The sequence below is a fragment of the Tarenaya hassleriana genome, unplaced genomic scaffold (assembly GCF_000463585.1).
Source record: "Tarenaya hassleriana unplaced genomic scaffold, ASM46358v1 Cleome21, whole genome shotgun sequence".
Lineage (NCBI taxonomy): Eukaryota > Viridiplantae > Streptophyta > Magnoliopsida > Brassicales > Cleomaceae > Tarenaya > Tarenaya hassleriana.
The window spans coordinates 92,903-103,423 of record NW_010965451.1 but is presented as its reverse complement, the minus strand read 5'-3'; the positions used below and the strand labels follow the sequence as shown (position 1 = coordinate 103,423).

The window sequence follows — 10,521 nt, the reverse complement described above, 5'->3', positions numbered from 1 at the left end:
CGAGAAAAATACCGAAATTTTTTGGTTCGATACAGTTCGATTCCGGAGAGCGAACGGAAACGCCTACCCTTAGTCCAACTTCTTGTTTTGTGTGTTTTTTTTTGTTAAAAGGTGTATATTAATTTCCAAAAAGATTACATAGTGTCTGCGAGTTACAATAAGCTGTGAGCTTAGAATGCAGTAGATAAGATTAGAGGAGAGATTCCTAGTGTACCGAAAACCATAGTTGGATGCTTCTACTCATAAGCTCCGGGTGTTTGGATCTTAAAGAAGCAATCCGATTCCGGAATAATCGGTCAATATCTCGCACTAGTGCTGCTTGGTCCGTGAAGATAGCACGATGAGTTCTATGATTCCTTTCTCGCCAAAGTAAATACGCCACAGTCTGTCAAAGTGTTGATATTGTCCACCTAGTTACTTTACAGTGTCCCAGGCTTTCAATCTTCGCAACAACAGATGCCCAGGTAGGATTGCCTGGGAGTCGTAGCAGCTTTCCGACATTGTTTAGCAAGACCTGTCGAGAGTAAGAGCAACAAAAGAAGATATGGTCTTTCGTTTTCGGGTGTAAGTTACACAGCAAACACATCGGTCCTAGTAGGACATCGATCGAGCATGAGTTCCCAACTTAGAAACGCATGTTTGGGAACATGAGACTTGAACCATATTGTTTTGTCCCAAGTAACAGATTGAGTTTCCCAAAATTCCAATGACCAGATCTGCTTCGATACAAAAGATGAAAGTGTTATTTCCCCAGCGTTCCACTTGAGCTCGTCGTGTGCAGAGGAGAGTTGGACAGAGGTGAGAGTAATGGCGAGTTGTAAGGCAGCTTCCGAGCGTGGAGCATCCATTGCCCAGGCCCCATTAGAATAAGCCTCGACAAGAGTAGCTTGTAGTGGTATTGCTAGCTGTGACGGACCTCTAGTGCTGAGGAATTGTAGAAGAGGACCATGCTTGGTCCACGGGTCGAACCAGAACTTCGTTTTATGTCCATTCCCGACAATCACGTGAAAGAAGGAGGCAGCCCATTGGCGGAGTTTTAGCAGTTTTCTGAAAGCCCAAGACTGAGTTGGCTTCACAGAGACAGACCAGAAACTGCTGCGTAGGAGATACTTCCGCCTAATCCATCCCACCCAAAGAGATCCAGCCCTAAAGAATAGACTCCAGATGAGTTTAAGAGCGACAATATTATTCCATCGTCTAAGGTTCCTAAGTCCCAATCCCCCCTTGTCTTTCGGCATTGTGACCTTCTCCCATGCAACCCTTGCCCCCCTTGTCGGCTCAGACTTCCGCTTCCAGAGGAAGGCTGAGTGTTGGAACAAATGTGACTCAAGGCCACGTCACATGAGCTGGAGACAAATTGTCAATTCAAATGCGTGATTCAAGGCTAAGGAAGATCAGTTTCCAGATTCTGTAAAAATCTGGCACTATCATATCTTTCCTATTTTTCTTTGCAAGATTTTAGGATATTTTGATTTGATTTGATTTAGCTAGTATATTTAGAGTTGATTTGATTTTATTTCTATTATTAAGTTTTTGTCTGCTTTCCTATATATGTAATTGTTTTCTGATGAATAAAATTAGTTGAGTTTTCTCAAATTTCTTTGTTCTCTGTTTGTATTTCTGTAACAGAGTTTCTGTTCGAATTTGAGTGCTCACTCACCCAGACCGAAGTGCCACTGATCCTTATCTCGGGTCGAACAGTGGTATCAGAGCGCCCGTTGATTCTATAGGGATCTGAGGGTTATCAAAGCTGACGATGGATTCGAATTCTCCCCCAGTTTTTGATGGAGAAAACTACCAGATGTGGGCTGTGAAGATGAAGGCATACATGAAGGGTGCGGATCTGTGGGAAGCTGTCGAAGAAGACTATGAGGTGACTCCTTTGGGAGCAAATCCGACGCTGAACCAAATGAAGATCTATAGAGATAAGGTAACGAGGAAAGGTAAGGCTATGTCATGCCTCTTTGCCTCGGTACCATCCTTTATTTTCACTAAGATCATGAATATGACCAACGCGAAGGAGATGTGGGATTCTCTGAAAGAAGAGTATGAAGGGGATGAGAAGATACGGGGCATGAAGGTTTTGAACCTGCTCCGGGAATTTGAGAGACAGCAGATGAAGCCAAACGAGACAGTAAAGGTTTATGTTGATCGTTTGATCAGCATTGTGAGCAAGATAAGGATCTTGGGCACTGAAATGACTGATGAGAAGATAGTTCAGAAGGTGATGGTGTCTGTTCCAGAGCGTTTTGAAGCAACCCTTGCTTCCTTGGAGAACACTAAGGAGTTGTCACAATTGAAACTACCTGAAGTTCTTAGTGCTCTACAAGCGCAAGAGCAAAGAAGGCTGATGAGAAAGGAGGAGTCAGTTGAGGGAGCGTTGATGGCCAAGGCGAAAGCAAAGTGGCCAGAAAAGGAGAAGCAGAATCAGAAAACGAAGATGGATGCTACTCATAGCAAGGTAACGTTTTCTGAATCTGAGAAAGATGTTGATCAAGGCTTCTCTGAACCTTGTAAGCATTGTCAAAAGATTGGTCATCCTCATTGGAGATGTTGGAGAAATCCCAACATCAAGTGTCGAGGGTGTGGTAAATCTGGGCACATTGAGCGTTTCTGTAGAAACGAGAATGCTCAGATCATTGTAGAAGATTCTGGAGAGGTTGAAGAAGAGGTTGAAGATCTGTTTGTGGCATCGTGTTTTGGTTCTGGATCTGTCAAGGATGGATGGTTAGTGGATAGTGGTTGTACTAACCACATGACAAGAGATAGAAGCTCATTCAAGTGGATTAACACGATGTTCAAGTCGAAGGTCAGAATTGGAAATGGCGAGTTCATTTCAATGGAGGGAAAGGGAGATGTATGGATCAAAGGGTCGGATGGCACGAAGAAACTGCTGACAGGAGTGTTGTATGTGCCAGGGCTACTTCAAAATCTCCTAAGTGTACCTCAGCTGGTGATTAAGGGCTACAAGGTAATTTTTGACAAGAATGAGTGTGTTATTGGTAATGACACAACCCCTGTTCTATTTAGGATGCCTATGAGAAACAAGAGGTTCTCATTTTCGATGAAAAATGTGGGATATGATGCATTTGTGAGTCAAGAGTCAGAAGATAAGCTCGATGGAAAAACTGCAGAAGATGTGTCAAAGGCATATCAAGTAGATTTGTCTGAGATGAAAAAGGAAGTAGTGAGCAAGGATGTCAAGTTTGTTGAGTCTGAAGGATTGAAATGGCAAGACTTCGGTGAGGATGAAGAGTCATTCACAAAAACCGAAGGGCCACTGACAACTGATGCTGAACCTCAAACTCAGCAAACTGAAAATCATGTGCAGAACGCTGACGAAATTATGGAGGCTGAAGATGTTGAATCTGATGATGATGTTCCTGTCAGAGGTACAAGAACACTGCAGGAAGTTTATGGAAGATGCAATGTGGCTATTCTTGAGCCATCTAGTTATGAGGAGGCAAGAAACGACAAGAGTTGGAGAGATGCAATGAAGGAGGAGCTCAAGATGATAGAAAAGAGACAGATTTTTTGGATGAAGCTTACAAAATGTGATGAGTTAAATCTGATTCGATATTCAGATAGTGAATGGGATGGTTTTGCAAATAATGTGAAAAACATTGAAGAACAAGAAGCAGTTTTGTTCATTAAGGGGTTGCATGATGGAAGGTTGGAGTTGTTAAGGAGCATGATCGAAGTGTGTGCGTGGCCTTTCGTCAAGGAGGAGATTGTTGGAACAAATGTGACTCAAGGCCACGTCACATGAGCTGGAGACAAATTGTCAATTCAAATGCGTGATTCAAGGCTAAGGAAGATCAGTTTCCAGATTCTGTAAAAATCTGGCACTATCATATCTTTCCTATTTTTCTTTGCAAGATTTTAGGATATTTTGATTTGATTTGATTTAGCTAGTATATTTAGAGTTGATTTGATTTTATTTCTATTATTAAGTTTTTGTCTGCTTTCCTATATATGTAATTGTTTTCTGATGAATAAAATTAGTTGAGTTTTCTCAAATTTCTTTGTTCTCTGTTTGTATTTCTCTAACAGAGTTTCTGTTCGAATTTGAGTGCTCACTCACCCAGACCGAAGTGCCACTGATCCTTATCTCGGGTCGAACACTGAGCAAATAGAATTTATTTGCTTGATGGTCTGCTTTGGGATGATGAAAGCATTGCACCAATAGGATAAAATACCAGAGATAACAGAGCTCAGCAGCTGAATTCTTCCCGCAAAGGATAAGATTTTCGCAGACCATGACTCAATCTTGCTGCGTATTTTGCTCAATAGAGGAAGACAGTCTGCAGATGAAAGCTTTTTCGAAGATAGGGGGATACCTAAGTATCGAAAAGGAAGCTTTGAGAGAGAAATGCCGGTATTCGATGACATGACCTGGGCTCTCTCACTTGAACAACCTGCGATGTACAAATTGGACTTTTGTTTGTTCACATGAAGCCCCGATGTTGTGCTATAGATGCTCAAAGTCTGCAGAATAGTTTGCAGCGAGGAGTCTGAGCCGTCCGAGAAAACAAGCAAATCATCAGCGAAGGCTAGGTGGGTTATCCTCAGATCTTGACATCCCGGGTGGTAATTCAGAGTTCCGTCTAAAGCAACCTGATCAATCATCTTGGAGAGAACATTCATGCCAAGAATAAATAGATAAGGGGATAACGGACAACCTTGGCGTAAACCTCTAGTGCCCGGGAAGAAACCATGAAGACCACCGTTGATGGCAATAGAGTAGTGAGGAGAGGTGATGCAAGCTTCGATTGCACAGATTAGACTACTAGGAAGACCAAAAGTATGGAGGACAGCGAGGATGAAGTCCCATTCCATTGAGTCAAACGCTTTGGCGATGTCTAACTTCAAAGTAGCTCTGCTTGAGATCCTTAGCTTGTGGTAACTTTGGACAATTTCTGCAGCTAGAAGACAGTTCTCAGTTATACTATGGCCTTTGATGAAGGCAGACTGGTTCGAAGGAGAGATGGCCTCCACCATAGGCTTGAGACGAGAAGCCAGAAGTTTTGCGATGATCTTATAGATTGTATTGCAACACGAAATCGGTCTGAAATCTCGTAGATGTTCAGCTCCTGCTCTCTTAGGGACAAGAACCACCGCAGTAGCATTTATTGATGGAGGAAGGAAGCCACCTTTCAGGAAGTTTTGTTTTGTGTGTTTCTATGTGGAATTTGTATGTTTGTGGTATTTCTCAATATATATATATGTATATGGAAATCAAGAAGCTTTTTTAGATCTTCTCTTCCTATTCAAGTAAAAAAAATGTAGATGACAATTATGTTATAAATTACTAAAATAGAATATTTTTTTAGAAATACTAGTACGTTCCCACCACAGTTTGGATCGAATAAATGAGATTATCGACATAAATGATTGAAATATAATAATATGAATTATTTGTTATATATTACCAATAACTGTTGCAAAAAAACTCAATTTAAAATAAACAAATGAAATTCTAAACTCAAAAAGAATTATTTTTTTAAATCTGTATGAAAAAAATGGAATCAAAATTTCATTTTTAAAATTTTAATTTTAATAAAAATAATTACAGTTTCAAACATATTGATAATCATTTGAATTTTTTTATTATCTTTTGTTGTGTCAAATTTATTAATTTGATTTTAAAAATCAAATCTAAATTTTCTATATTTTATTTAAAAAATCAAATCCAATATAATAACCTACTTTTTTTTGTTTATACAACTAAACCAAAATGTTCAACCTTGTTTGATAATTTGGTAGTCCAAAAGAAAATATATAAATGTCATTACCGTTTTCCCATGGGCCGCGATTTACTGATCAGACCGAAATACATCTCAATGATCTGATGCTTATGCGTCAACCAGTATTTTAACATAAAAGAAAAAACGTCAACGAAAGGAATATATATATATATATATATATATATATATATATGGTTTTCTATTGAATTCAAAAGAAGAACAATAACACTAACACTAATGCCCCAGTAAACCCAAAAAAAAAATAACAGAACAAAAAAAAGCCGGTACAAAAGGATAGGACTAAATTCTGCAAAATTGTACCATCCTCACACTCACTCAATCCCTCTTCTTCAATTTTATAATTCTCTCCGTGTTCATCAACCGTTTTTGCGATTGTTATTTGTACTCACTCTCCAATGTACTAATGATGATGATGATTGGTGTAATGGAATTGATTGATGTCTGAGATTACCCAAAATGGAATTCAGGCCTTGGCATGTTTGGAATCATGGTGATCTCTCCAGCTGAAGCTCTCAGACTTAGTTTCTTCATCCTCTTCCATGCTATCTCCACCTGTTGTTGTAGTCATTGCTAGTAGCAGAGGACCTTGTGGAGAACCTGACTCCGGGCTGCTTCCTTTCGAATTTTCTCCGGAGTTCCATAACTTACCCCCCAAAACAACTACCGACTGTTTCTCGAGGGTCTCGCTAGAATTTGAATTCCCGGGGTGAAGCTTCCGTGCATGCAACCGATATTTCTGTAATCAATCAGCCCAATGAAAAAGGAAAGATCTTCTTCCATCATTACATTCAATGAAATACCGAGAACAATGTGGAAATGATCCAACTTTTTTTTCCCCTGATTTCACCCTTTTTTCAGGATCTCAAGTTGGCTTCATTTGCAAGATTCAGTCTACTGTTGCTTTCTTCTTACTCTAACCTTTTGGCAATAATCAGGCTTTCAAAGGGAAGCAAGATAGAGAGAGAGAGAGAGAGAGATGAGAACAGCTACCTGTAAATGACTCTTCACTTCATCATTTGTTAAGCCTTCCACTTGCATAAGCTCACGGATTTGCTTTGGAGTTGCCACTGCACCAAAAGAAGAAGATACCATCTTTGGTACAAAGATTTCATATAAAAATGTAATAAAAACCTAACCAATCTTCAACCTGCTCAAGTATATTCTCATTCGACGATGAAACAACAAAAAGATCATGTGAGATTGAAAAGGGGTTCTTGTCTCACCTTGAGGACCGCCGAGCTCTTGCAAGGCATTCAGAAAACTGCGATGAAGGTCAGGAGACCAACACCTCCTTTGCTTCCGTGAAGTCTGTTGAGAAAGTGATGGAGGAGGCAGCCTTATAACCGATTGTGCATTCAAATTCACTTCAGGGGCTGAAGAAGGAAGGCTCAGACTTGCCACCAATCCGAGACTTGAACCAGTTTCCTCCTTCCCATTCTTCATGGCAGGACTCAACAGAGACAATCTTTGAGCAGATGAAATCTCTTCCTCTCCGTTCCTCGATGAAAAACTTTCAAATCCTTTACATGGCAAAAAGGGTCTCGAACTGGATCCATTAGTTAAATTCTCCTCATTTCTCTGCTGTCATCAGATCAAGAAAACTTCACAAACTTAGCCCTGCATAACCAGAATCTATTCTATTCTCTTAAAATGTTTCTCTAATCCTAATTTCCCAATTGGGATCTCAATCACAGTACCTTTGATTCTACTCTGCAAGTGATCCTATGATCCGAATATTTCCGGTTAACGGGATTGGAAGTGTAATAATCTGGTTTCCACAGCTGAAAAGAGCTCACCCAGTTCGTCTTCTCCCTCGTTTCCTTGTCTCTCTTGATCCATTTCGTACTGTTTCCCTTTTCTTCTTCGTCTTCTGTTTCTTCATCGTCTTTGTCCTGTTCCTCTTCTCTGTTTCGCTTTTTCAAAGGGATAAATTCTTCCAAAACTGGTCCAACATTTCTCGCCGAGAATTTCTTAGTTTCCTCCTTCAAAAACGATATCGCTGCAAAAGCAAAACAAGATATAGATCATCAATCCGGTAAATCAGATTCTACAAGGAACCCATCAATCAAAATCCCAAAGTTCCTCAGAGGAATTGTGTCAAAACACTAACAGAACGTTCTGGTTTCTCTGGGAAGAGAACTAGAGAGAGAACAAGCGAAGAGACCAACCATCGTTTAACAAGAGCATGCAGAGAGGAAGCTCGCGTTTGAAGCCATCGATCTTCTTCATCTCTCCTTCAAACTCTTTGACGAAATCTTCGAGTTTCGAAACTCTCTCTGAAACATCTCCGATAGCCGAAACCTCCTTCAAGAAATCGCTGATCGTTCTGGGTTGGAAACTGGGTCTCAAATCCAAACTCAGCTCATCCCCAAGAGAACCCATTTCCGAAATCGATCCTAAACTCAAGAAATTTCCCCAGAAACCTCAAAAGTTCCCCGGAAAATTTCGGGTTTCTCGAGAAAAACTTCGAATCTCCCTCCAGTATGTTCCTCTCTAATCGTCTCCGATCTCAGCGTAGTACGCATCGATTAGAGATGGAATGTAGCAGCGGAGGGTGAAGAGATCTGTGAGAGAGAATTTATAGAAGATGGGATAGGAATGAGAATCTTGGTTAGGTAGCTTTGCGAGAGAGATGTGAAAGAGATCAGAGAGAGGAGGCGAGAAAGTTGTGGAAATGGCGATAAACACTTGGGAAAGTAAAAAAGATTCTGTTTTGTGGCAAATCTCACGCTCGCGTCGTCGCATATGTAAAATGTTCGAAATTTATTAGAACTTACTAAATAAATATATCTATAAAATTAAATATATCTATAAAATTGCAAAATAATATATATATCTTTGTAGAATTATTACGAAATTTGTTGGATAAAGAATAAATAAACTAGGAAGAATGGATTTCTTATTTAAATTATTCAAATATTTGAATGTATTATAAAATAAAAGATAATATCATATATTAATTTACAGTCAAAATGTTATAAACGTTACAAACCATTTGTTCATAAGGATTTGAATTTTTTTCTTCTTATAAAATATTATTTTATTTGTATATGATATTCTTTTATCAATATATTTATATTGTTTTATGAACATTTAAAAAGAAAATAGATGGTGGGTTCTTTCTAGCAAAAACATAATAATAATAATAATAATAATAATAATAATAATAATAATAATAATAATAATAATAATAATAATAATAATAATAATAATAATAATAATAATAATAATAATAATAATAATAATAATAATAATAATAATAATAATAATAATAATCTTATAAAAATATAATTATGCATTTAAAATTACAATTGTTAACAAAAATATAATATGTGTTCAGAATCTTTTTAAGTTTTATATTTGCTCGAGATTTTATATATGTCATTTATATTAGTTGGGTTTAAGTATATATTATTTGATGGAAAAAATTTAATAATTTAGTATAAATTTATAGAATCAAGTGAAGATGTCATTTAATTGGGAGAATGACGTAGTTGGTTGAGAAAAATATGATATCTTTATTCCAGATTCCATATGTTCCAATATTGATTCGAGAAAAATAAAGAATTTAATTGTGGTACATACTATTTATTTTTGAATTTTGAGAGATATAATTAGATCAAATATTCGATAAATTTTTTATATAAAAAATGAAGATGCCATACGGGATTATTTGATTGGTTGGTTTAATATATTGCATATTATTAGATGTGACATTTTGTAACTACTTTCTTAATTTGGTTCATTTTTCAAAGCAGGTGTTTCAATGAATATGGATATTTTGTAATTCTATATATATATATATATATGTTTGTATAGCTAAAAAATAATAATGATAATATATGATCTCTTTATTATGATTATTAGTATATTCATTTGCATTGTGTAGGAATAATTTCTAGGCTTTTGATGAAACTGAAGAAAAAATATGACGTCTCCCGAATTATATCACACTTCAAACCATAAGATTCCTTTCTCTTTCTTATTCCATTGAATTGAGAATCTTTCCCACTCATCAATCATTCAAAATATTTATCAATTTTATCATGTGTTTCTCTCCTAACACACACACACATATATATATACACACATATACCATTCTCTATCGTATTGACAGAATCAAGAATCTTTCCCACTTATCAATCATCCAAAAGATCTATTAATTTTGTCACGTGTTTTTCTCTCTAAATACCATATAAATGTTGGGATTCCTGGGATCTCATGAGCGAATCTAATTCCTAAGAGATCGATTCTAGGGTTTGTGCAGCGGAAGTAAAACAAAAATTTATAGAACCCTAGAACCATGCTGCTATTGAATTCGTAGAAACGTTAGAACGCTTACCTCAATCGATCCGGGGCCTGTATCAACTGAAGAAGTCGTTTGATCACGAAAGGCAGGAAGAATACCTCGCCCTCTACACGTATCCACACCTCGGGATGGATTCCAACGATTGGAACTTGGCTGCTAGGACTCGAATCTCTATTCGATATGTGCACCGAGAAATCTCGAGACTTAGAACTCGTTTTTGGATCTCCAAAAACCCTATCTTTTCTGCCAAAAGTCGGCTGCTCAAAGTCTCTCTCTAATTAGGGTTCTTAATCTCCTCCTTATAAAGTGATTTAACCCTAATTTCGGTTTAATTTTCGGAAAACCGGAACCTGGAACGGACGGTCCAGAATTGCACGTGGACCGTCCGTTCCAGTAAGGCAGAACGGACGGTCTACGTTTAGTGCGGACCGTCCGTTCTATCCT

General features: G+C 37.8%; 2 protein-coding genes across 4 annotated transcripts; both read right to left on the bottom strand.

Moving 5' to 3' along the window:
• Window positions 1-569: 569 nt before the first annotated feature.
• LOC104814675 lies at window positions 570-1,238 on the bottom strand. Its single transcript, XM_010542848.1, has one exon. It carries the CDS (start codon window positions 1,236-1,238, stop codon window positions 570-572), a length of 669 nt encoding a protein of 222 aa, XP_010541150.1.
• A 4,691-nt stretch (window positions 1,239-5,929) lies between these two features.
• Window positions 5,930-8,465, bottom strand: LOC104814135 (myb family transcription factor EFM). Of its 3 annotated transcripts, none has more exons than XM_010542017.2 (5): window positions 7,937-8,465; window positions 7,466-7,767; window positions 6,992-7,349; window positions 6,759-6,835; window positions 5,930-6,504 (listed from the first exon to the last, which is right to left on the bottom strand). In XM_010542017.2, the coding sequence occupies exons 1-5, from the start codon at window positions 8,148-8,150 to the stop codon at window positions 6,232-6,234; spliced, it is 1,224 nt and encodes a 407-aa protein (XP_010540319.1). In that variant the 5' UTR covers window positions 8,151-8,465; the 3' UTR covers window positions 5,930-6,231. The 3 variants fall into 3 exon arrangements, with proteins under 3 accessions (XP_010540319.1, XP_010540321.1, XP_010540320.1); XM_010542019.2 differs by having other exon boundaries at window positions 7,565-7,767; XM_010542018.2 differs by having other exon boundaries at window positions 5,931-6,504; window positions 6,992-7,346; window positions 7,937-8,464.
• Window positions 8,466-10,521: the final 2,056 nt, after the last annotated feature.

Coding starts and splice junctions, on each gene's coding strand:
- LOC104814675 (XM_010542848.1), bottom strand. CDS start 1,238: ATGCCGAAAGACAAGGGGGGATTGGGACTTAGGAACCTTAGACGATGG.
- LOC104814135 (XM_010542017.2), bottom strand. CDS start 8,150: ATGGGTTCTCTTGGGGATGAGCTGAGTTTGGATTTGAGACCCAGTTTC. Junction 7,350..7,465: donor CTTGCAGAGTAGAATCAAAG/GTACTGTGATTG, acceptor ATCTGATGACAG/CAGAGAAATGAGGAGAATTT. Junction 6,505..6,758: donor AAGTGAAGAGTCATTTACAG/GTAGCTGTTCTC, acceptor GATTGATTACAG/AAATATCGGTTGCATGCACG.